We start from the raw sequence: 25,761 nt of genomic DNA, 5'->3' as shown, positions 1-25,761 counted from the left end.
CAGAAACGGGAAAGCAAGCCTCGGGAAACTGAGTATTCACGTACAATGATGTTTAGCAAAGTAATATGATGAGTAAAACGGTGAACAGTAAACATCAGTAAAATGTCCTACAGTGCAAGATTGGCCGAACGGTCTCAGGGAACAGCACTGAGCAGTTAGGACTGCGTCATAATGCGGGGAAAGGCCAGCAACAGGTGCTGAGCACTCAGGCCAACAGAGTCTACAAGACGCCAAGGTGAAAAGGGATACACCAAAAGAGCGGTTGGCTGAGCTGCAAATTCTCATTTTCATTTTCCCACAGTCCAAGTCTTTTCCCTTAAAAAAAAAAAGCGGGGGGGGGGGGGGAGTCAAAACTGGGAGCATGGAACTCCATATGGGTCTCCCATCTAGGTGGCAGGGGACTTGGGTCAACTGCTACCAGGCACATGGCAGGGTGTGGCTCTGCCAGCCCAATAGAAACCTACCACCTGTGTCCTACTTCAGGTTCACTAATGGAATCCTCCCTGTGTGTTTTGCGACCAGTTAATGTGAACCCTCTGTGTCTCTCACCAGCAGTGCCCTTCCTTTCCCGTGGCCACCCATGACCCGGGGACTTCTCCACTGGACTTGGCAGCACTTCCCTTCTCCAGCCTCTAGTGGACTTTGTGAAGGCTCCACCCTTCATGTCATGGCCACCGCCAGTGACCCACTGGAAAGGACATTTTAGCTTGGCTACCAGGCCCATCTACTTCCACTTCCCCATCAGATCCCATGCTCAAGGACTCAACTTCCAAGGACACCAGAGGCCAGACAAGATCACAGAATCAAAACTATCTCTTTGAAAATCCCTGCAACAGCCAGAGAATAGCCTAAATGCCCCTCCCCCACCCGTACCTTTCTGTAGACACACCCTAAGAGTAATTTTCACATGCTGGCAATTCTACATACAACTAACCTATGACAAGACCGTGAGCATGTACATGGGTCAAGTCTACATGCAGAGAGCTGATAGTCCATCTACTGCACCAAATTCCTCCTGGGACTGGAACGCGTGGTGAATTTCAACATCTCCTGCCTGCCTATCCGGCCTGCTCTACCCTGCTTCAAATTTACACTCATCCATCCATTCACTTATTTATTTTTCGGGGGGAGGCAGAGATGAGACCTGAACAAGGCAAACTGGCACTGGACATGGGTGTCTGCGGCAGTAGCCAATGTCCACATTGTCCACATTCGGCATCGTCTCCACATGAAGATTTCTTTGTTGTAGAGCAGATTCAGAGTCTGTTCTCAACGTGGCAGCCTGGTTCAATGGGAGCATTAACACAACTGTAGCAACACCAAGCCTCTCTCAAATAACTGCTCCCTCATGGCCCTACATCTTTGCAAAAGACTGGAATGTTCTCCTACATTCATCCTCCTTCTACCAAGAGAAGTTCTTCCTCCTCACTTAAGAGCCAAGTCAGACCTTCTCCATGTAGTCCCAGAGCCCTCGGCACCTGCCTGCAGAATTGTGCTGCCACACCGCAAGGTCTCAGCACAGCCCAGCATAGCTGCCCAGGAACCAGCAGGAACTGCAGCACACAGCAGGCCAGGGCGGGCAGGAGACAAGGATGGAGAGATGCTGAATGTATGACAACACGCAGATGGAAGTTACGGAGGAGCTGTGGTCACCTCTGGCCTGGATCATCTTGTGTCCTTGAAACAGCCAGACTTCGGTGGGCAGGCAGGTCCAACCCGGGCTGTGGCTGAGCTCTGCTGGCCCTAAGCCCCGTAGGACTGTCTATGACACTGAAATCACCAAGTGCCAGCCAGGTGGCCCCTTGTTCTGCCTGCATGGCTGATAACATACATTTTAATTGTTTCTATCTTAATCACCTCGAGAAGTACAATATAAGCAAAGTAAAAAACAGTCCAGGCTATGTTTAGCCCTCATGTTTTCCCCTTCACTCAGAGAACAGAGAGCAGTTTGCTGGGTCAGGTCATCAGACAAAAGAAACAGGAATAGAAGCTGATTTTTAATGGCAATGTGCCCCGAGCACTAGTCACACTGTACAAAGAACCCTGGAAGGACTCAGAGAAGAGGATCCCGGCACCCCATGCAGGATCACTGCACAAACAACCATAACTCTTTCAGAGGTGACAATGGCCAGCGACACAGGGAGGCCACAGGGCAATGGTCACTTGGTGTCCTGGAAAGGGAGTGGCTTTGCTTTGCAACCTCTGTTCTTGGAGTTACATAATTTCTCAGTGCTACTGTGACAAGGAAAGCGTGGGTCTGGCATAGAACCTAGGTCTGGCCGCCATCACTGTCACAGTTCCCAGGCCTGGCGAATCCTCTTCTGGATTCTTCTGCAATGCGGGTCAGATCTCCGTGGCATCAGGCATGAGTGAGGGCCCCAATTCTCCCAATGAAGCTTCCGCTCCAGCTGCAGAAGCACCCTGTGGGCTGTTTGTTAAAATGTGGTCTCCTGAGCTGTGTCCCTCTCTCGAACAGGCAAAACCACTGAGGGTAGGAATCTGCATTCCAAAAAACTCCCCAGCTTGTTTTAATACAAAAGTGTTAAGAACCGCTACCCTGGACCACAGGCCACAGGAGCCTCACGCTCGGAAAATGGCTGTTGGACCAGCAGCCCAGCTGGTGACACCCAGGAAGCTGCAACCATTGGACGATGCTCATCTATAGATCTGCATCCGTAACATCGTCAGGAGCTGGCGCTTTGCTTTTGGTTTGTGTCAATTACAGGAAATAGAACTGCAGACAAAGACGGCTCCACTCATCCAATCCTGGGATGCCCCAGCTTCCCAGCCCATGAGGAGCCTGATGGCTTCCCTCACAGCCACCGGCCAAGGCCTCCAAATCCCGTGCACAGGAAGCAGTTCAAGCCTCGCAGTTTCTCCCCGAGAACATGCTGCAGCCACTCAGGGGCAACCCTCAGCCCACAAGTGGAGGCCAGCCTGGTGGTAACGACACACAATCCTTACATCCTGCACAGTCCATACTGCTCGAAGCTTTGGGAGTACCTGCAGCTGTTCCATGTCCCCGCCAAGCCCACCTGTGCTGCTTCCAAAAGCACACAGGTGTGAGTATGTGCAAGTGTAAACACACATGGGCTTTGCCTACAGATGAGAAGTGGTCACACATACACCCTGTGCCCCTGGACTTCGGCTGGGCAAGGTAGGTCTAGCTCAATGACTAAATTGGAAGTTTCTGGCTGGACTCCCCACAAGAACTGGGGACCATATGGGGACAAAGATGCCAGGCCACAAAGCCTAAGTGACAAGGTTCTTGTGTCACCAGCTCCTAAGCAAGCAGGGCAGAGGCTGCTGGGCGCACTGAAGCAGGGACTGGGAGGAACACAATGACATCACCCTCCAGTGCTCAGCTTTCCATTTCTGCTGGTGAACCTAAAGGGACATTCCCAAGCACACAGACTCTGGGAGACTAGAGGCTCCCAAGTTGAGGTCCGTGCAGTGGATGTGAGGGGACGCGAAGGTGTGAAGAGTATTGTTCCACTGCAGGCAGGGTTGCAAGGAATTTCCCACTGTATGGCAGGGCCAGGCAGATGTTTCTACAACCACCTGAATGCAGCTCCACCTTCCTTTGCATGGACACTGACCACCCTGCGGAAGAACTCTAATCCATTCAGGCATTGTTTGCTACTGTGGAGTTGGCTTTTTTACTAATTGTGAGCTTGGAGGTTAATGTCAATAATAACGTCTTGCAAAAGGGCCTTCTATTATTCCTACTGTCTTGGCTGTCCCCATTGACCTTATGCTAATCAAGGGACCTGTATTTAGGCTTTCATTCTTTCCTTGATCTTTAGGTTCTCCTTTTCTTTGTGATACAAGATTGAGTTGTAGAGTAAGAATTGTAGCAGGAACTTCTCTATTGTTTTTAGGTAAAACAAATGGCAGAATTATCCTTAGAAACACCCACTTGACCATGACCTAAAAAGTCTGAGCCAGAGTCTGACTGTTTCTGTATAAATAAAGCAGACAGCTTTCCCACATTGTCCATTATGATCATGAAATCTTAGTGGTCTTTCTTTCCTCTTTGCGCCTCATCCACGCACCCTTCACGAGTTCTGAACTCAGCTGGAGCTGGACTCCGGCACCCAAGGACATCACTGAACTACTTTCCAATGTCAGGATCACAGAAAAGGCTAAGAACCTTAAGTGCAGATCCAAAATACCAGCTTCTCACAGCTCCCACCCCAGGGCAGCAGCCACCACTGCTGATTGTCTTGCCAAGCATCCCCATGGCAGCCACGGGGCTATGCTGGATGCCAGGACAGGTCCTTCCACGTCCTCAGGGAACTACAGAGGACTGAGACAGGAAGGGTGGCAGGAAGAGTGGGTCCATCCATGCACCATCACATACTGTGTCATCTCTGTTGGAACGAACCTTGGAGCCCTGGCCCACAGGAACGCCTCTGTCCATGTCACCAGAGAGAAACTCACACTGCACAGCTATGCAAGAAGAGGAGGCTCTCAGCTTTGCCCCCCCCCACACACACAGGTCTTGGCCTCTACTGCTGTCCCCTTGCCTGGGACACGCTGCCAAATGACAGCTGTGCCTCAGGTTCAGGATAACACAGGAGGCCAAACTCCTCCCACAAGGTCAAGGGCCATGGGATCAGAACACTGAAAGAACGTGAAGAACATGTCATCAAAGCCACCCGGGAGGGAGAAGGGTAGGCCCAACAGGGCTCTGCAAGAAGCGTACAGCAGCAAGGGCACAGGATAGCTCCAGGCAGACATCCTGGCTCTCCCCGCCCACAAGGAACGAGGGCTTCCAGTAGCTGCTGTCATTGTCTCTTCCCCAAATAGCCCCTACAGCCAGGACTGGGCCTGCCCAGAGCAAAGTAGCAAGGACTCAATTCAATTCTCCCATATGGAAGCTCACAGTGCACAACTCAACCTGCTGCCCCACAACACGGGCCCTGCTGCTGCTGCTGAGAAATTGTGTTCCTGTAACACATGGTGTCACATCCCCCCCCACCCCCGGACACACAGCTGGCCAATGGTAGAGCCCAGACTTAATGTGCCTACCATTCCAAGCCATGCCCTTGCCCTCGGGCCATGTTGCCCTCCCAACATAGCCATCTTCTCACACAGATATGGCAGTAACCACTCCACACCAACTGCTCCAACTCCACCCCAAACTCAACACAAGTTGGGTGAGAAGACAGCCCAGGAGGCCACCTTCTCACCTGTCAGTGGAAATACGTATTAGGTGCCAAGCACACTCTGTACCTACTTGCAGGATGCAGTTTGTTCCAGAACCACTACAACATGCCAGGATACAAGGAAGGAGTGAAAACACCCTGCAAAGAGGGTGGATACCTGACCTGGCAGGTGCCAGTGCCCTCATCTTCAGGAGGCACCTCCAGATCCTGGCCCCAACAGATGGCTCAAGTCACTCAGGTAGGAGACTCGAACAATGCTCCTGGCCCCCAGCCCTGACCTAGACCCCCGGCCAACCCTGACCCAGGCCAGCCCTGACCCTAGCCCCCAGCCCTGACCCTGGCCCATCCCTGATCCCGGCCCCAGGCCCTGACCCTATCCCCCAGCCCTAACCACAGCGCTCAGCCCTCACCCAGGCCCCAGGCCTGACCATTGTGGTTATCTGAGGAGTCAAACAATGGATGGGAGGTTTTTTCTTTCTATCTTTCAAGAAAAACCTGTAAAATCATATATGTGCATATTTGTATACAGGCATAAATGTCTGATAAAAGTAAATCTAATTTTAAACTATATTAACTAATAAGTACTTCCCTTTTTTGAAGATTTATTTATTTTGTGCATCTGAAAGGCAGAATGACAGAGACAGAGGGAGAAACAGAGAAAAAGAGATCTTGTATCTAATGGTTCATTGTCCAAAGGGCCACAATGGCTAGGGAGAAGCCAGGAGCCTGGAACTTGATCTGGTCCCAGACATCAGTGGCCAGGGCTGGGGTACTTAGACCATCGTCTGCTGCTTTCCCAGGCATAGCATCAAAGGACTAGGTTGAAGTGGAACAGAAAGGACTCAGAGTTCTGGGTTGGGGTCCCAGCACCCAGTAACCCTGACAGGTTTGTTTCTTTTCTTTTTTTAAGATTTATTTTTATTATTTTTTTATTGAAGAGCTTCCGTCTGATGATTCACTCCCCAAGTGAGCGCAACGGCCAACACTATGCCAATCCGAAGCCAGGAGCCTCCCACGCGGGTGCAGGGTCCCAAAGCTTTGGGCCGTCCTCTGCTGCTTTCCTGGGCCACAGGCAGGGAGCTGGAAGGGAAATGGAGCTGCCGGGATTAGAACCGGCGCCCCAATGGGATCCTGGGCGTGCAAGGCGAGGACCTTAACCACTGCGCCACTGCGCCAGGCCCGACAGGTTTGTTTCTTAATGGAGGTTATAGCTCAATGATCACATTCAAAATAGCTACACCTGGAAAAGCAGCAAAGACCAACGGCTTCCTTAGTCTGCTTTTGTTGTTGTTATTATTCATTCTGTCCCATTCATTTGCTTATGTGTTTGTTACAGATTTTTTAATTTATTTAAGGGAAAGCAACAGAGAGACAGTGAGAGAGTTATCTTTCATGTGCTGGTTCACTTCCTGCAAGGCCAGAGCTGGCTGGAACTCCATGGTGGCAGGGGTCAGGGCCTGCGTACTTGGGCCAATGGCTGCTGCCTTTCCAGACGTGTGGGAAGGATGCTGACCAGACTTGGAGCAGTGGGACTCAGATCAGAACTCCAACATGGATGCTGATGATCTAAGCAGCAGCTCAACCTTCCACAACGGGCTCCATAAGTAATTTCTTACAGGAGGAACTGGCCCAATCACATTACAAACTGCCTATGTCTGAAGGACACAGTGGCACAGACCAAACATTGGGCTTCCACAGCTTCAATTCTGCTACTGCTGCTGTTCATCCTGTTTGTCCTAAGAAACTGAAAACACTCAACCTCTGAATGCCAACTGTCCACGCAAAGCACACTCACATTCCACTCCCAACAACAAGTAGTGGCTGAACTAAAAGACCCAAAGCTACCAAATCTCAAAGTGAAATCCTAGTCCTCCTTGGGCCTGCACAACCCCACAGGTCAACTGGTTTACTCTGTAGAAATTAATACAGAGAGTGCCCCTGGGAACAGCCCTTTTATGTACAGAGCAGACTTTAACAGCCAAGTAATTAAACACTGAAAGTAAGAGCGTATAATTAAAATGCTGACAAACCTGCACCAACGCACACAAGTTGGCTGCTCTAATATTTTTACAATTCCCTTTTATACATAATGTATGACCCTTCTGCTCAAGTTTCCTCTATGTTCTTTGCCTGTGAAATAATTTACATTAATAAATAATTTATTACCATAACTCCTACAGTAATTATGGTTTCTATCTAATTTTTCTCAGCAGATGAATTGTTCTGCTCTCTGTCCTCTGACTTGTATTGGCAAGTCTTCCCAGTGGCCTTTCAGAAATAACTGGTATTGCTGTCGCCTTCTTACACACTCTGTGATTTCCAGGTCTCCTCACCCAAGCGGCATGAAACACGGAATGTGTGGCGTCCATTGTCCCTACAACACAGCACTTGTTTAACGGCTGCAATCAGCCAGAGGTGGTGAAGGGTGCCTGCTTTCACACCACTCGCCCTGTTTCATCAACGAGGATTAAACCAGCACACGCACCTCCAGGGGCTGGCTGCAGGCACCCCCACTGCCAGTGAGTGGCAGGTCTGGAGACTGCCGTGTGCTCCAGCTTTTCCACAGCCCCCAGGACGCCCGCAGCCCAGGTCCCTTACCTGACCCACTAGCAGTTAGGGGCTGGATCAGGGAGCTGGTTTGCAGCCTGGCTAGCTGACCAGCACTTCCTGTGTGAAGAGCAGAACTGGTCATATAGACAGCTCTTTTCCAGCAAAGCTGTCTGCAGAGGAAACTCTGTCCCAGCCCAGAAGGTGGACGGGGGGTGGGCCACAGGGGAGAAAATGAATCAAGAGGCAACACAGCACCTCTGTACAAGAGGCACTGGGAGAGCCGGCCACCAGAACAGGACAGGTAGGTAGCGGCTCAGCTCTACTCTGGCCTACTACTCCCTCCCACACCTCACCCTGGCTTTGCTCTCACCCCTTCTTTGGAAAAGCACAAAACCATTTCTTTGTATTAAATTCCCAATCTGCAGTGGGACACAAGGGTGAGGCTGGGCCTGGTCCACAGCTCCCAACCACAGAGCCAACAGCACTGTGAGAAACCTGCGTGTACTCTTGATTGTATCTGTTGCAGCAGGCAGAGGCAGCCACAGGACCAGTACCAGGAAGGGTGGCATGTTAAGCAGTAGCAAGCAGACCACTGACCTTCTCACCCAAACACATCTGCCCAGGTTTTCCTGAGAACATTCAGGAAGCTCAAACTCACACTGGCTTCCAGCTTGGACCCTGCATGGAGCTGGGACAGAAAAACCCTGAGTCATGGGGCCAGCTGTTCCCAGATCTCACGGGAGACTGCCACTGAGCAGGGCCGGAACATGAGTCCTTTATCTCCAGGAGACAGGCTGGAGTTGGCAATTATTATAATTTGGTGTTTTATCTGTGCCTAGCATTGTCCAGCTCTGAAGAGCCAAAAAGTCCAGCAGGTCCCTCAGGGTATTCTCTTCCCTGCTCCTGAAAAGCAGGCACACCTAAGATGAAATCGCAAGGCCTGGCGTGCACTCAGTTCCTGGCATGGGAGAGGCCACAGAACCTCCATTCCTCCATTCCTAGGTTGGATGGGCTGAGAGGTAACCTCAACTCCCCCACACTCCCTCTGCTGACACTCCTGCTTCAGCAAGGGCATGGACCTGATGGAGGCCAGGGTCAGGCTGGCACCCCTGCTGGGCTGCTGTCTCTTTACAGCCCCACAAGCACCTGCCTATTTGCAAGGTGAAGAAATCAGGGTGGACTGCTTGCAGTTCTGTGGGCCTCTCCAGTTTGGAAAGTCGGACTAGGCCCTGGAGAATTCATTGCTTGCTCTTCCTGCTGCTCCACAAGACAGGAATCTCCCTGAAGGCACAAGCAGGGTCTGATTCACGCCACCCCTGCTCTGAGTGCTCAGCATACACTGGCAACCAATTCACACTAACAAGGACATGCCACCAAATGAACGAAGGCAAACAAACAAACAAACCAAAAAGCCTCGGCCACATGCGCTGTCCCTGGGTAGGGGTTTCTCTGAACCAAGCAAAAGGCAAGCAGATGCAAGGGAGAGATCACGCAGGAGGTAGGGACTCCATAGCATCTTGGACACTGGCCTGTGGACAGAGAGTGGACAGGACTCTGCCAAGGCAACGCACTTCCTGAGAAACCACCCCACAAACAGGACCTGGAGAAGCAGCAGGTGCACCTGGACTGCCTAAGCGGGAGACCAGTCTCTTGGGGAAAGGCAGGCCTCCTTGGGAGAGAGCAGACTGAGGGCTTCCAGGGGCTCCCATTCCTGGCTCTGGGGCTCCACACACACCTCCCTGCAAGGGCAGCTCTCTGAGCTGCACCCCTCTCTGAGCTGCACCCCTCTCTGAGCTGCACCCCTCTCCCAGGGGGGCATCACTGGTCCCGCAGATGGAACTCAGAGCCCTTTCCTCCGGGAGCAGGGTTCTCTACATCTCAACCCTTTTTATTCTGTTTTTGTTCCAAATTTATTATTTACCCTCATTTTATTGGGAAAGTAGAGAAAAAGAGATTTTTCATCTATTGTGCATTCCCCAAATGTCCCTGACAGCTCAGGTTGTGCGTGGTCAAAGCTAGGAGACAGGAAAACTCCCTCTAAGTCTCCAGGAATCTGAGCCATAGTGTGCTGCCTCCCTGGGTGCAATATTAACAGGAAGCTGGATCAGACACCAAGGCAGAACTCAATCCCACGCACTCCAGTGTGGGATGTGGGTCCCAGGCAGAAGCTTAACCAGCTGTGCTGCAACACCCTCCTCTGGGCTTGCATTCTTATCTGTTTATCTGAGACACAGAGAGAATTCCCACCTGTTGCTTCACCTGCCAAATGCTCATAAAAGCTGGCCAAGACCCAGCTGAGCCCGGGCTGAAGCCAAGGCTGAATTCAGGAGCCATGTCTCCCACACTGGTGGCAAGAATCCACTTCCTTGTACTATGTCCGCCACCTCCCAGGGTCCACATGAGCAAGGAGCTGGAGGTGGGCAGTAATCCCAGGAGCCCATCCAGTGTGGAACAAGGGCTCCTGAACATCACTACAGTCCCTGGGCCAAGGACCCACTCCTCAGAACTCCTCTAAGCTCATCACTCTTGGAGCAGTTTCTGCACTAAATCTACAAGCACCAGGCTACCCAGTTCACGGGACAAACCTACAATGTCCTTACATCAGAGCTGCATTCTGAAGGAAAGCAAACAGGAGTTCAGAGGGAACACTCGAGCCCCAGCACTGCCCATTTAAACCACCACAAATTCCACCTTGTTTTGAGGCCCAGTGCTAGGGTCCAGCATGTCTAATGCATGAGCCACCTGCAAGTAAAGATTAGCAGCTTCACAACCCGGTGTGGGGGGCTGGCCCCAGCTAGAGCTGACGTGTATGCAGGGCGGAGTAGCTGGGCATGCCCAGGGCCAGCCGCCCTCTTCCCAATCACGAGTGTTGCTGGGAGGCTCCTGGGCCCATGGCAGGGCACTGAGGGTTGGCACAGGCCTCCAAAGCATGCTGGGCAGGGAAACCAGGACCAGAGGATCTCCCTGCTTCTGATTCCTCTGCCTGGCAGCATTCAAGAGGTCCACTCAGGACCCTCTGCTGTGGCACATGACCAAGCAGTAAGCAATCTCCCTTCTCCCAAACCTGGGTCCGACACTGCCTCCCATGGAGAGGGTGGCCTTCCTGGATCTGGGCTCGCCTCCCGTGGATTGGCAGGCCCCACCCCTGTCCTTGCAGCTACACAGAGGGCATTGGGGACAGTGCCCAGCAGGTCAGATGCAGCACCCTGCTCATCCTCATCTACAAGAAATGTCTCAAAGGAAGCAGACAAAAAAGCAGTGGGCACAGAGAGAAAAGGCCGCAGGCCTTTGTATGGCCCTCAGAGGACCAAGTGGGGACCACAAGGCCTGGGGGCTGCCCACCACCCAAGTCTGACCCAACACAGGCCCTGCCAACTCGCATTTCACAAGACATCCCCAAAGCAGGCCAGGAGAGATGGCAGAAGCACAACCACCATACAGCAGCCCGCAAATGAAGACATCAATACAATCAATACCGTCTTCTCTTTTTTTCCCCTTCCAGAGGCTCTGTGACTACATGTTCACCACGGATCCAGCCACGTACAAAAACGCAAAACACATAAAATGCAAGAAGATGTCAACAGCGGCCATCACTAGGAAGGGTGACACTACTCTCCTTCCTGGTTTTTGTTTTTGCTTTTTAAAATTATGCCCTTTTTCAACCTGGATTACTTTCCTGGTCAGGTAGAACTCAGTGCTGGAGAACACAGCAGTCGTAGGTGCCAGTACCTGAACCCTCACTCACCCCAGCAGCCCCGGCCCCCTCCAGCACCTGGGGACCCAGAAGTTAGCACACAGAGAGAACAGAGTCCCCAGGCTGCTCTCGGAACCCATGTCCACCTTGGCTGCAAGGACAAGGAAAGGATGAGGGCTTGGGCCCACCAGACTACTTACCCATAATTCCACAAGAGAAAAGGGTAGGTCCTTGACTCATCTTCTTTGGCGTGTGCTGAAAACAACCAGAAAAGCCGTTGACTTTCCACGTCATACAAAGGATGCTTGCCCATGACTGCATTGCTCCCTCACTAAAGTCACACTGAGGGGGAACTGCCCATGGCCAGGAAGGAAAGAGCTCAGAGACAGCCTATGCCCAAATTGAGGCTTCTGCACCTTGCCAGGCTCCAGGCAGTCATGGACTGCAGCAAGACCTACACAAGCAATGCAGAGCAGGGAGAGGCAGGGCCTCCCAGGGCCGAGAGGAGCCTGGAGGGGCACAGAGGACCTGTCTCCCACTTCCGGCCCCCTCCCCTGGGAATGCACAAACAGCTCTTCCTTTGCTGTTTTAGAAGCCTCAGGAAAGCTGGGGCTGGGAGGGTGGGAGGGGAATGGCTCTGTGAGCCTGCCAACCCCATCCCAAGGCATTTTCTGCACATAAAGAAAAATGCGGAGGTTCTATCTGGTCTCACTGCAACAGTCACGACTTCAGTGCTTTGCTGTATCCCACAAGGGCTCCCCACTCACTGTCAGCACCTCACATCCTGCCCCACTCCACGCTGAACACCTGTTGGTGAACAAAGCCCTAAGTCCCAACACACGCTCCACAACTCCATAGTAAACCAAGCATGGAATATTCTGAGAGTTCCTAATGCCAGATCAAGACACACAGGTCAAGAGGTTCATTCTGGTGTCATGCCATGCCCAGTCAGACCCCAGGACTAAAGTGTGTCTGCCTCCAAAATTTCAGACTCACTGTCTCACTCATGCACTACTATGGAGGACAGAGGGGGAGGGGGCTGTTCACACAAGGTGAATGCAACCCCAGCTCCACAAGTGTCAGCCTGGCCCAGAAGGCTCCAGCTTCTGAGAGCAGACCCCGAAGCCTACACCCTCAAATGTGAAGTGGCTAGGAGCCCAGGCTCTGGCTCTTTAAGGCCTGGCAGGAGGGTGGAGTAAACTACAACACCTGCCCCACCCAGATAAGAGGGTGCCAAGCAGCTGGCACCAGCTCCCTCACCCATCCCCAGCTGCCCAAGCCAGGAACTTTGTCCTTGCTTGGCAATGCATTTGGTCTGTAGGGGTTACCAAGAGTCCACCCCAACGAGCCCAGGGCTGCAGAGGACACAGTGGACACACCATCACAACACAAAGCGCTGGGGCTGGAGGGCTGCAGTGCTGCCAGGCATGTGTGCTAAGGGGGCAGAGATCAGTGTTAGCTTTGGGGAGGAGAGGAGGCGTGGGGGGTGCCAGAAGGAGCTCACAGGGGACATGACAGAGAAGGGGACGGAGGATCACAGCCCTTCTCCAGCTCCCTTCCTCAAGGCTGAGTCCCTTAAAGCAAGGCAGGCACAATGGATCAGCTCACCCTCCAGGATTCCACTGTGACAGTCATCAACTATAGCTCTCCAGAGAAATATCTGGAAAGAGTTAAAGAAAACTGCACCTGCCTCCCGCCCCGCTGACACAGCGAATGTTTCAGGAGTTACAGGATGTGCGGCTGAAAGCCACACCAAAGTCACTCAGGGGAGAGGTGGGGACAGAGAGCAGCTGACAAACCCAGGAGAGCTGGCCACCTGGGCCAGGCTGCCTGCGCAACTAGGCACAATGACCCATGGAAGCCACACAGGGCCCTGACTCCATAGCCCAGGGCACAGAAGGAGAAGTCGGACCTCTCTATGGCAAAGAGACAGCTCCCAGTGCTCAAATGGACCCAGGACCCATAATAACACCCTCTGAGGGTGGAGCCCCGGCCCCACCCTGCACTGACAACCCAGCCTGGAAGTCCACAGAAGCCCACACAAGACAAAAGCAAGCAGACGTTGATGCCACTAAGGCAGATGGGGCCTTCCAAATGGGAAGGAGCAGAAGTAGAATGGCAATGATCACGGTTGGCAGAACAGAGTCCCTGGCCTTTGCGTTCTACCCTGCTCTGGACAGCGGGCACTATGGGGCATTCCTGCTCAGGGTTCCTGAGGAAGGTGGAAGCCAAAGGTGCTTATCTTGCAGCCATGGTGGGAAGTCGCTGGGCCAACACACAGGGCTTCCAGGACCCTCACTGACTCATTGCACCTTCATCCCTTCAACAAGGTCCGGTGGGTATTTGTTGTGGAGTCCAGAGAACCTCACCATTTCCCAGGTTGGGGAGCATACCTCCCAACCCACCCTACCCCACCACCTCCCAGCAGAGGCCTTCACAATGCAGGGTCACCTTTCCAAACCGGATTCAGCCCAGGCCACTGCTCAACAACCTTCCCCAGCAACCAGGGTGAGGCATCTCCTGCCCACCTCACCAGCACGGGCCACCCAGTGCTGTGTGGTGAGATCCTCCCAGGACTCTGCATCCTTGGACCCGATCCTGCCCACACAAGCAGGAGCAGCACCCACGCCATCGGAGCTGCAGGCAGGGATCAGCGTGAGCTTGTGTTACTGTCCACTCCAGGAGAAAGCAGGCTTCCTGGGAAGGGGAGGAGGGTGATATTCACAAGATCCCGACACACAGCAGATACCACAGTTGAGCCCACTTCACCCCATGGAAGCCAGATCAAAGGAAGGGAACTTTCCACTCCCCAAGTTGGTGACCTGAGGCAAGTTCAAAACTCAGGAGGTCACCAAAGTTCCTCCCCAACCACGCCTGTCCCAGATCCTCTTGCCAGCCTCAGGTCCCCATCCAGAGATGGCATCACTGAGCTCATAAACTGAAGGAACAACCTCTCCATGTCCCCTATCTTAAGTGAGCCACCCCTGGCTTCTAACACTGAGGATTCAGAACTGCAGCCCCCTCCTGTAGGCAGCACCCCAATTCTGCATCATGGTACCTCCTTCCCTGACCACACAGTGCTGTGGCAGAAATGTCAGCCACAATGTCCACAGGTCTCCTGGCACAGATGGGCATGGAATAAGCCATAGCTGGCTCTGTGGCTCTGACTCCTGAATGGGGGGTGAGGGGCGCTTTGCCTGCGAAGCACACCTACTTCCCTGATCCCCTCCCCACCCCCTCTTCTGCCCTGACCTTGTCTTCTGTGGGCCTGACTCACCAACTCTTCCAGGGGCCTGGGGAGTTCTCTGCCATCATTCCCCCAAGTCCTCCTCTGGGGTGAGTTAGCAGCAATGGTCTCTGCAACTGACCAGTGAGGAACTGGGACAGACTGTGCAGGCTTCAAAATGGGATTAGGGCCCATCTTGCTCTTGGATCCCCTTCTGTGAGGCTAGCCAGTGGTGGCCAGGCCCAGGGCTCCCAACAGAACAGGCACTCCTGACCCTGGCAGGGCTCCCCAGGTCCCAGTTCCGGGAGTTCCTGCCTGGCTCCAGGCTACCAGAGCCTCCTTCCCCCTGGCCAATCAGGGACGTGGTAACACTGACCCTGCAGCCAAACCTCTAACCTCACCACACCTGCAGCAGGAAAGCCCGGCCCATCACCAGCGTCGAGGTCCCAGGACACTCGGGGTCTACACAGAGGGCAACACCAGGCTTGGCAGAGGTTCCCAGGAAAAAAAGAAGCAGGCACATCCTCCTGGAATCTCTCACTCTTCTGGAGGCCTCTTAGGACCAGGCCCAGGCTCTGGGAGACTCTTTAGAGACTCCAAGAGAAGGGTCTGGGGTTCAGGAAGCCATAGCAAAGGCAAGAGCTGGACACCAGGCTAAGACTTAAGGGCCGAGGAAAGAATGGAACAAGGAGTCTCTAAATGGGGAAGTGGCCTGAGCCAGGCCAGAGGCACGGCCTCCCAGCCACAGCGGCAACCAAGTCACTCTTTCCTCTGGAGACAGGACGCCACAAGCAGGGGAAGATGAGGCGGGCTCAGCCCCTCCCCCTCCAAAACAGCATAATGCAGTAGAAAGAAGGTTGACCCAAGCCCTGAGGAGGCAACAGTGCCCTGAGGGGAAGTCCTCAAAGGCTTACCAGCCATCCGCAACTCTGCTGAGGTACCAGGCTGCCCAAAGAAACCACTGCACCTTCTGTGGCCAGCCAGGGCTGAGAGCTGAGGTCATGCGCCAAAATGCCAACTCAAGAGACCAGGAGTCTGAAGACCCCAGCAACCTGCCACAGCCACTTGCCCTTCAGAGCAGGCCAGTAACAGCCTGGGGTTGCTGTACCTCGTGCCAGCAAGCACAGGAGTGGGGGAGGTCGGGCAGCCGGGGGCTCCCTCTGCCCTCTGCCCGGGAGCCGCCTCTCACCAGCTCTCTTTGGTCTCCAGACTCGAGAGAGGTCCGAGATATGCCAGGGAGAGAAGGCAGGCCCAACCACAGGAGGTGGTCACTGTGGAGATGAGAACAGGCGCTGGGCCCAAGTGTGGGCGTGTGGAGAGCAGCCAGGGGAGTGCAGTGCTCCCAAGGCCAAGTGACTGGGCAGCCTTCCAGGGGCAGCGGCTCGTGGAGGGACGCGAGGAGGAAGGGCCTCAGCAGAGGACAGCAGCCAGGCAGAGTGGGAAAGGGGAAGCAGGCAGGCTCGGCCTGGGCTGTGGTGCCGCCCGCACCCTGGCCATCCCCGAGCCAGGGAACATGGAACACTGACAGCTGCTCTGTCATATATATATATATATATGGGGGGGGTCTCTGTCTCTCTCTCTGCCTCTCTCTCTCCAGGGAGGAGAAGAGTCACGTCCCCAGCATTTTTTAAAAAAATGATTTTTAAAAAAATCTTTTAAAAAAAAGAGGCCGGGGCGGGGGGGGGGGGCAGAGTATCTCACCCGTTCCCAGGCCCCGGAGAGCAGCCGGGGCTCCTCCTCCAGCAGCAGCAACTCTGGTTCCAAAGACCCCTGGGGGACTTGCCCTGCTCTGCTGGAGAGCAGCTCAGTGGCTCGGGGCCAGGGTGGGCTGCGCCTCTGGGGCCTAGGCTGCCATAATTCCCAGTCTGCCCACAGCCCTGTTTTCCCCTTTTAACCTTAAACTTCCACTTCTACTATGTCTCAGTTTGATCAGGAAACTAGAGGAACGATTTCTTTCTCTCCTGCTGTTAGCCTGCTTGCCGGGTGGATGGCTTAGGAAGCTACAGCAACCCCCACCCAAGCAGGCAGCTCACGGGTAGGCACAGCCTCTGTCCCGCAGGGCTGGGCACTGGACAGGTCATTTGGGGTCTGTCTTCAGGCACTCACTGCACAGCTCTCTCCAGGGAATGGAGGAGCCCTGCTGAATGGGTGCAAGAAGCCACAGGCCAAGCCCAGCACGATAGCGTAATAGTTAAAGTCCTTGCCTTGAACGTGCCAAGATCCCATATGGGCACTGGTTTATATCCCAGTGGTCCACCTTCCCATCCAGCTCCCTGCTTGTGGCCTGGGAAAGCAGTCAAGAACAACCCAAAGCCTTGGGACCCTGCACCCACATGGGGGACCTGGAAGAAGCTCCTGGCTTTGGGCTGGCTCAGCTCCAGCTGTTGTGGCCACTTTGGGGAGTGAACCATCAGACAGAAGATCTCCCTCTCTGTATATCTGCCTTTCCAATAAAAATAACTAAATCTTAAACAACAACAAAAAAAAAAAAAGAAGAAGAAGAAGAAGAAGAAGCCACAGGCCAACAGATAAGGGCCTGACCTGCAGATCCCATGTGGGCATTCAGCTCATCACATGTAGCCTGGGCACCCCTTCCCAGAGAGCCTATGCACAGGGGATGCGCACAGGACCCACCCCTCAGCAGGATGGCAGGCAGGGCGGAAGGAGGCGAGGGGACTCAGGACCTCCCAAAGCTCTGGATGTCACCACACACCCTTGGGACTCTGTCCTGCTCCCACCTGCCCTGGACAAGCTGCACAGGCCAGGCCCAGGTGAGGCCAACAATGAGTCCACCTGGAGCACATGTACCAAGCCAGGCAGCTGAGACGGTTCTAGACTGAGCCACCATCTGGGGTCAAGGAACGAGAAGGAAGGAGGAAGGAGACAGTAGACCCAAAGCTCTGGGCTAGGAGATGCAACCTGCATTCGCCAACAAGAAGGGAGCCAGCTACCCAGTAAGTGGAAACAGGGAGAGGGAGAGCTCAGAGGAAGGCCAAGACCCTAGTCCAGAAGAGCGCACGTAGCAGAAACACAGCCAAGGAGCACGCCTGTGTCCCAGCTGTCTCTCTTCCCATCCTCTGGAAGAGGCAGCTGACATGAGCCCAACCCACCCCGAGGAGGGACCAAGCATGGTGGCGGCCCCACGGAAGCTGATAGCAAAGTGGGATGCTGGGAAGCTGCTCCCTCAGGCCTCCAGTCAGCCCTATCCTTTGCACTCAACCTCTGGTCAGTGACTTGAGGCATGCTCTTCAGCTTTCCCCAGAAGAAAACCGCCAGGGACCGGAAGCACAGCAGCTGGCATCTGCACCCACTTGGCTGTGAGACAAAGGCCTAACAGTGATGAGGTCAGAGCCACAGGGCGACGGGACTCATCTCACCCACCCCGTCTTCTGAGCACCTGCTAGGCACTGGGCCCAGGGGTTCAACAAGGAGCAGAGGGCCCAACATTCTGCCTCCCTAAAGCTCCACTCTAGTCAGGGGAGATCACCAGACACAACAAATTACAGAAGGTTAAATGCCTATGAGGGAGAGAAAACAAGGAAAGGGGAAGGAAGTGTGCGGCATGGGTGGGGAGAAGACGAGCGGCCAGAGCAGACAGACAGAATTCCAAGCCATGCAGGAAGCACCAAGGCTGAGACAAGCTCACACCTGCCGAGTCTGAGCCAGAATCCCAGGAAGGCCCAGGCCATGATAGGAGCACCACAGAGCTGTAACCGTGGCCACAGAGTGGGACTACAGAAAGCCTTGCACATTCCAAAGAGGACCGGAAACAGGAAACCAAGGAACGGTTCTGAGAACGGCAGGTGAAACTGCAGTCTTCTGCAGCTGCTGGGTAGAGAACAGTTAGCAAGAGCCAGAAGACCAAGCATATCACCAGAAGAACCCATGTGACAGAAAACAAGGAGGGGATCAGGTGGTGGTAGTGCGGGCAGTAAGAAGTAACCCAACGCTGCTCTGTTCCTTGCCACAGTGACCAAGTTGTCCCCAACCATGCACCCTTCCACTGTTGTTCCCTGCCCTGCCCGGGGGAGCTGACGCTGCCTGGAGGAAGAGGCCTGAACACGGGCCCAGGAAATGGAGGCAAGGGGCAGTGCCAGGGAACTGCCCGTTCCCAGCCCGGCTGTCACCCCAGCAATGGGGCAGGGGCGAGGGCAGTATCTCTAAACTGTTCTGCTCATGCTTTAAGGTCCGGACAGTGTCCCTGACGCGCCTGAGCCAAGCTCACCCTCCTCTCTACAGCCCTGGACTTCACATAGGCTCTAGCTCCAGGTACCACTAAAGGGATCCCCAAGGGTCCCCAGTGCCACTGGCTGTCCCGCCCACTCTCCAGCTAGATTATGAGTTTCCCAATGGAGAAAGGACAGCCCCCGGCTCAGCCTTCCTCCTCTCCAGGCCAGCGCAGTACACAGCAAGGGTGCTAGGGAAGGTCAAGGAATGGACACAGGACTCAGCGGCTGTCCGGAGCTCTATTCAGGGTTCATCGAGCCAGGGGAAGGACACCCCCTTAAAGGGGGCTCAATGTGGCTTGAGGAGCCGTGCAAGCTTTCCTCATCCTTGGAGGACACTACAGAGATCCAAGGACCAGCTGCCCATCAAACTCACCTGCAGGGGAATATGGACCTGAACAAAGCATCTTCTCCCGCATGACCACCATGATCTGCATAGCCCAGCCTGCTTCCTCTCTCTCTGGCCCAGCCACCCCCACAGGGTCACAGAGTTACAGGGCCAGCCTGGCCCACCTCCCTCACCAGGCATCCTCTACTCGGGGCTGGGCTACTCCCTTTCTGCCAGTTTTTGGTTGGGCACTAGGACACTTCCCAGAGTCTCTACTGACTGCCAGGCCTGGATGCCCCATCCCTAGCCCCACCTGCACCTGGAGCCTCCAAAAGGCCATCTAAGAGGTCAGGTTCTTACCAGTTCAGGGTTCAAGGTCCTGTACGCAGCAGCGTCCACTCCCTGGCTGTCAAGGCTGTTTCTCAGGACCATCACCATTGTAAGGACCTCAGGCACGGGGCTGCACCCCAGGACGGGCACAAGCCATCTTCAGTTGAGCACACGGGCAGCAATGAAGCCGGAGCACCTACCAGGGCCAGCTCACTGGCTACTCACCCTCAGCAAGGGGGCCACACGTGGTCACTTCCCTGGAAAGACAAAAGCACAGAGATTCAGGGTTAAGCAGAACAGGACCCCAGAGGGCAGGACCCCAGGGTCTCTCTCTGACCCAGGCCCTAGGAAGCAGGCAGGACAGAGCCCTCCTGCTAGGGGAGACATACTCGGGGCGGGCGGCCACAGCATGACATCACCTCCTCGGCTGGAGCCAGCTCTCTGGCGGGTGGACAATGCTTTGAGGCCCAGCCCTGTGATTCCTGTGAGACCATTCTAAGGCTCAGGGCAGTCAAGAAGCTGAAGCCGTGCAGCCTCTCACCACTCAGCTGGTGCTACAGGCAGCTTCCATAAGCGAGCACCCGGTCTGAGGGTCCCACCGTGCCTAAGGGTGCCTGTGTCTAAAACTGGAGCCAGCCCACCAGCTCCCCCTTCTCCACTGGATTCTAAACAGGAGTGTCCATGAAAGGTACATGTCCTTGTCCTTAGGAGGGTCACTGGGGGTCCTGGGAGCTTGGCCATCTTCTCCAGAACAAACCAGACCACATGCATCTGCAACAGCGAGGACAGCAGCCCCGTCCCCGGCTCCACCATCTCACAGAGCCTGTTTATAGCCTCTCGTGGTCTACCTGCCCCATCACCACCACTCAGCTACCACGCCCAGGCCTGAGAAATCGCTCTGCACAAGTCACACCTTCCCCCTTCCCTGATCCTGCTTCCACCCCTGCGCCCAACCTTCAGATGGCGAGATGCCTGAACAAAGTCACACAGGCACAAAGACACTGAAGATCACCCTCAGAAAGTAAAAGCAAATAAATAAATAGCTGTGGTTAATGGGAATAAATAAAAAGTAGCTCCTAATCTGTAATTAAAAACCAACTGCCCCACACAGCAAAAGGTTGCAGAAGCTGCTGCTTTGGGTAAAAATTAATTGCGCCTTGGTCTTTACTTGCCATCCAGATTGTAAATCATATTTTCCTGTTTACTTCGATTAGACTTTACAGTGGGTGTTATTGAAATTGCTCCATTACAGGCCAGCTGGCAAGCACAGGAAAATTACCTTCAACTGTTCTTCGAAAACAAAGTTCATCCAAAGTGCAAATGCAGACAAGGAGAGGAGGGAAATCAATACATTTTCAAAGACTCACTGTTGAAGAACAGAGGTCCAGGGGGTCCAAGGACGCCCCAGACCATGCTGGGAGACCTGACACCCAGTTTCAATGCCACATTAATCTAGAAGCCAGGCAGCCGGAGCATGCGGGACGTGTTCAAGGCAGGGCTTTCACACGGCCTGACCAAGGTCTGGCCAGACAGCTGAGCCAGGAAGGCCCGCCGGCCCCCTGGGTGCTTGGCTCAGGAGCAAGCAGCAGGGTGCCCATGGATTCCCCCTTCAAAGGGGCCCTTTGTGCAGCCTTGGTGCTGGAGGCCAGGTGGCAGCCATTGCCATTCTGGGTGTGGGCCTCTACTCCGCTCAGGGCGCAGACAGCCACTGGTACCGTGCAGGGTGCTGCAGGGACTCTCCCATCACCCCTGCCTGCTTCTCTCAGGAGGCAGCCAGGTTCATCGGCTGCTGCTCAGGTCCCGAGTCTAGCACACCTAAGCCAAAGATATCCGATCCAAACTCCCTACCAGGAGGCCTGTTCTCCAAACCTCAGAGAAGGAGCCCCTGCTCAGCAAACACTGCCACCGCGGACCCTGCTCTCTCAACGAACACCCAGGCAGCCTCCCTGGGTGGTGTGCAAAGGGCAAGCCAGCGACAGCACCCTACTGAGTGGGGCTTGTGGGAGCACAGGGCACCCACTCAGCAACCCCTACAAAAAATGTGCATGTGACACCTAGGGAACTCAGTGTGTGATGAATGGAATCGCCTGAATGAGCAGCACAGGTCATCCAGGGTTCAAAGCTGGAACCAGAACCCTAGGGGACCAGCTATGAGGCCTGTACCTCGCAGCACAAAGTGCCCCTACCCCACCTCCTGGCCAAATGCACACCTCTGAAACTCACAAGGAAATTGCCAAGGGACCAAGAAATTATTCTCATTAGCAGACTTACATTCACACAAAAAACTGCACTTAAATACTTCATTCATGGCAGCCCAAACAAGGCAAGCACCCAGATGCCACTCCTCGGGTGAATGGTGAAACAGATGCCTGTGGTCCGCACACACCATGGAATATTACTCAGCAATAAAAAGGAGCACACCACGAATGCACTCAATGACTTGGACACACCTCTGAAGAGTTCTGCTGCATGAGGAAAGTCAGTCCCAGAGACTACAAGATGATCCCAACTGCATCATCTTCTCAAAGCAACCAACTGCCAGAGCTGCCAGCCTGGAGTGGGCTGTGGCTGCACGTGTGGACACTGAACAGCAAGCAGAGGGCTCCTCAAGGAGATGGAAGCGCTCGCTCTGTGCCTTGGCTCTGCCGGGGTCCATGCCATGCAGCAGATGCGGTCCCATGGCGTGTGAAGCGTCACTACTGGGAGAAATGGAGGTTCCCCTGTATTTCTTAGAACTGCATGACAGCAAATTCACTTCAAAATGAAGAATTCAAATAAATTCCACTCAATCCACGCATCTGTCAAAACTCAGAACTAACTAAACACCAAAGAGTGAATTGTCCTCCGTGTAAACAGGAGTGGGGAGGAGCTTGCAGCAAGACGACCGTGTGCAAAGATGGGGCTGAAAGGGGGAAGTCCGTGTCTTCTATGGAATCTGGCGACCCAAGCGTTCACCTCAAGCAAGCCACATGCCTTCAGTTTCCTCACCTTCAACGATGGTGTGCTGGCCCTGCACCTGTGATGCCAACATCCCATCCTGGAGTGCCAGTTTGGATCCTTGCTGCTGCACTTCTATTCCAGCTCCCTACCAACACACCTGGGAAAGCCCGAATGCTTGGGCCACTGCCAGCACGTGGGAAACACGGATGGAGTGTGAGACTCCTGCGTCCAGCCTGGACCAGCCTCAGCTGCTGCAGTCATCAGGAAAACAAACTGGTTGGAAGTTATCTCCCCCACCTGCACCTGCTGCCCCAAGCTCCCTGTCATTCTGCTTTGAAGTAAGTGATTCTTTTTTTAAAAAACTGAAAACAAAACGGGTATGACAGGGGTGGGCACTGGCACAGAGCTTAAGGCACAGTGTGGATTCCTGCATCCCATATTGGAGGCCCTGGATTTGTGTCTCAACTCTGCTCCCAAGTCCACTTCCTGCTAGAACACCTCTGGGAGGCAGCAGACAGGGGCTCCAGCTTCTGCAGCTGCAGGGTCTGGGGAGTGTGGGGCAGATGGAAAAATCTCTCCAGTGGGGGGCGATAATCCTTTTGCCCTGGGGGCTGCTGGTGATTTAAATGGGCCCAGCATTCCTGCTCCCTTGAGGTGTTGTCACACCCTTCCTGTCTGTCATACACAGCCGGCTCCCTCCCCACGCTGCCACCCTCCACATCTGGAATTGCCCAGGGTCAGCCAGAGAAAGGCCAGGAAGGGTCTCCACTCGGCTGTCACTTTAGCTGACCACAGGGACACAGTGCTCTCAAGGCTGCCACCCCAGGGCCTCCACACAGTGACTCATTCACCAGAATTTCCAACCCACGAGCAAGAAGCCACGTCTGACTGCAGCAGCACATTCCCTGGCGGCAGCCCTGGTGACAGATGGCCCTGCCCACGTCCTAAGGTGGCTGCTTCTATCTGCCTGGACCAGCCTGGAGCCCCATGCAAGGCTGCAGCACAGATGGCACCCACCCCAGCACCCACCTGTCATGAGGTGCCCCACAAAGTGCCCCACATCTGTCTCCTCTCTGACCATCAGGAACACAATGCCTCTTTTCACATACTCCTCTACAGACGTGGTAGTATTCCCACTTGTCAGATGAGAAGCCTGAGGCCTCAAGAAAAGAAATCAAATCGTTTGTCAATATCCTACAGCTGGCAGGGGCCTCAGCTGCTGACACCATGGGGCTGGGACAGCACTGCTCTCACACAAGTCCTTCCCAGCAGGATCTTCCACGCATGCACCTTTCTTTGTAACCTTTGAACACAGCTGCCTGATCTGGCTTGTGGTCTGAGACACAGTTACTGGCGAACAGGATCTGCTGGGTTCATCCAGTTCAAGGGAGGAATGAATGCTAACTGGATCCACACTCCAAGTTTAGTAAACTCTATAATTCTACATCACGTGGCTTTGCCACCAAGTGCTTCAGTGGGCTACCCCTTAAGTAACTGGCCATGGTGGTAATGGTCTAGACAACTGAACTCTGCCTGCTCTAGATATCTCTGGCCTGACCTTAACTATTTGCAAAGGAGTTTCTCACTGTCCTTAAAAACAGAACTCACACCCAAAATGTGCACATGAACTTGGCCTCGGACAGCCATTTTCTGATGGGCCTAGTCATTGCATTCAGAGCTTCCACTTCCCCTCTGGCGCCGGAAAGGAAATGGGAGGAAAACAACAATTCCACAAGGTCTCCGTGAAGGCCCTGCACACTTTCAAACTTGCGTAACCCTGGTGGTGGGCGTGACACAGGCAATGGAGCAAGAAGCCCCAAGAAGTGCTTCTCCACAGACCCCACTGCCCTGGCCTGACTGCTAACAGAAGACAGGAGAAGGGCTGTGAAGGGAACAGCATCCTGGGGGGGGGGGGGGGCGGGGGGAGGCCAAGCCTCACCCTGCACAGCCAGGGGAAGTGAATCAGGCTGCAGAGGCCAAATGTCAGCAGCTGCCAAGGCGTGTTCTCAGGAGCCTGCACTTTCCCAGAGCAAGCGGACACTGGCCAGAGTCGGACACCCCACCAGGGGACAGGCCCCACATTGCAGCTGCCATCCACCCCAACCGGTTCCCTGGGCCCAGCTGCCCGCCTGAAAGGTGATGGATCGAGGTGGATCGACCTTTGCTGTCTTCCAGGCACAGACAGGAAAACAGAGCCCATAAGACCTCCTCCAGTGCCAGCCTCCAGCGTTCAGGACATACTCCATGCTGGACATCAGGGTTAAAGACAGCATGGTAAAGGCAGCCTGCTGCAAAAATGCTTTTATGCCCATTTTGTTCCTCCCTCTTGGTCTATATTTACAGAAAGGATGGATGCTACAGTCTACTTTCTAACAGAGCAGAAATAGGACAACGATTAAGTGTAGCCTCAAGGTGCCAACAAGAGGGTACTGTTACAATCTCATCTGACAGAAGGGAAAACGAGGCCCAGGTCCAAGGAGGCCCGGACAGCCTAATGAGGCACACTACCTACTCCAGGATCAGTCAATTCTGCAGTGATCCTATGACCACATACCCGACTTCTCAAACACACACCAAGACGCAGACACCACTCTTGGCAACACACCCCACCCTCTAATGCTGCTCAGCCTCAGGCATGTCACCAACCTTCTGGAACAGACTGTTATAAAACACGGTACCAAGGGCTCAATGTTGGCTGGAAAGGTGGGCAGTTGGTAGAGGGAGGGTGTCCGGGAAAGGTGGACAGTTGGACACAAAGGCACCACATTCCGCCCTGGACTCCACAAAGGTGCACAGTCTTATGCTTCTGGGTCCTGGGAGGCATTGCTTGTTGGCTCCCTAGCCAGACCTTGTGCCATCACCCCTGCCCACCTGTCACCCTCTCAAAGCTGACCTCAGCACCACGCCTGCCAACAGCATGAGCCTGATCAGTGTCTATCCAACATGTCAAAATCCAGGTCAGGGAGGAGCACTGGTCTTGTAGTCCAGGAACTGCATCTCCTAGCACAGTGCCGGCTGAGCTGGCGGACCCTGAGCAAGCCAGGCTACTGCGTAACACTTATCTTGTATCTCTGTGAATTCTAACAAGGAAGTCTTGCTCTGCCCAGCAGAGTTCCAACGCCCCGTAAGGTGGTGCACTAACAAAACAAACAGACCTTGACCCCGAGCTCCTGGGCCAGGGAACCCTCTCAACACTTCACTCCTGGGACTGGGCTGCTGGGCACTCAAGGTTCCTACTGGCCCTAGACAGCACATCCTCCCACCCCCGCCTGGCACTCTCCTTGCTGCAGAGCCTG

General features: G+C 54.2%; 2 protein-coding genes across 3 annotated transcripts in view; both read right to left on the bottom strand.

Annotated features, from left to right (window-relative positions):
* FAM53B (family with sequence similarity 53 member B) overlaps positions 1-19,639 on the bottom strand; it is a 60,359-nt gene extending 40,720 nt beyond the window's left edge. The window contains exons 1-2 of the mRNA XM_040991958.1: positions 19,556-19,639; positions 11,616-11,670 (exon numbers count right to left, since the gene is read on the bottom strand). Of these exons, the coding sequence (XP_040847892.1) occupies positions 11,616-11,670; positions 19,556-19,633 (133 nt within the window). The 5' untranslated portion in view covers positions 19,634-19,639. The remainder of the gene's footprint in view (positions 1-11,615; positions 11,671-19,555) is intronic.
* A 103-nt stretch (positions 19,640-19,742) lies between these two features.
* Positions 19,743-25,761, bottom strand: part of EEF1AKMT2 (EEF1A lysine methyltransferase 2) — a 76,672-nt gene continuing 70,653 nt past the window's right edge. For both annotated transcript variants that reach the window (XR_005885007.1, XM_040991963.1), the window contains one exon: positions 19,743-19,782. The gene's annotated coding sequence lies outside the window, so the exon portion shown is untranslated. The remainder of the gene's footprint in view (positions 19,783-25,761) is intronic.

The sequence above is a fragment of the Ochotona curzoniae genome, unplaced genomic scaffold (genome assembly GCF_017591425.1).
Source record: "Ochotona curzoniae isolate NIBS_2020 unplaced genomic scaffold, NIBS_Ocur_1.0 contig_66, whole genome shotgun sequence".
Taxonomy (NCBI): Eukaryota; Metazoa; Chordata; class Mammalia; order Lagomorpha; family Ochotonidae; genus Ochotona; species Ochotona curzoniae.
Note: the sequence above shows the minus strand (reverse complement) of the source record. Positions and strands in the feature narration are given on the sequence as shown.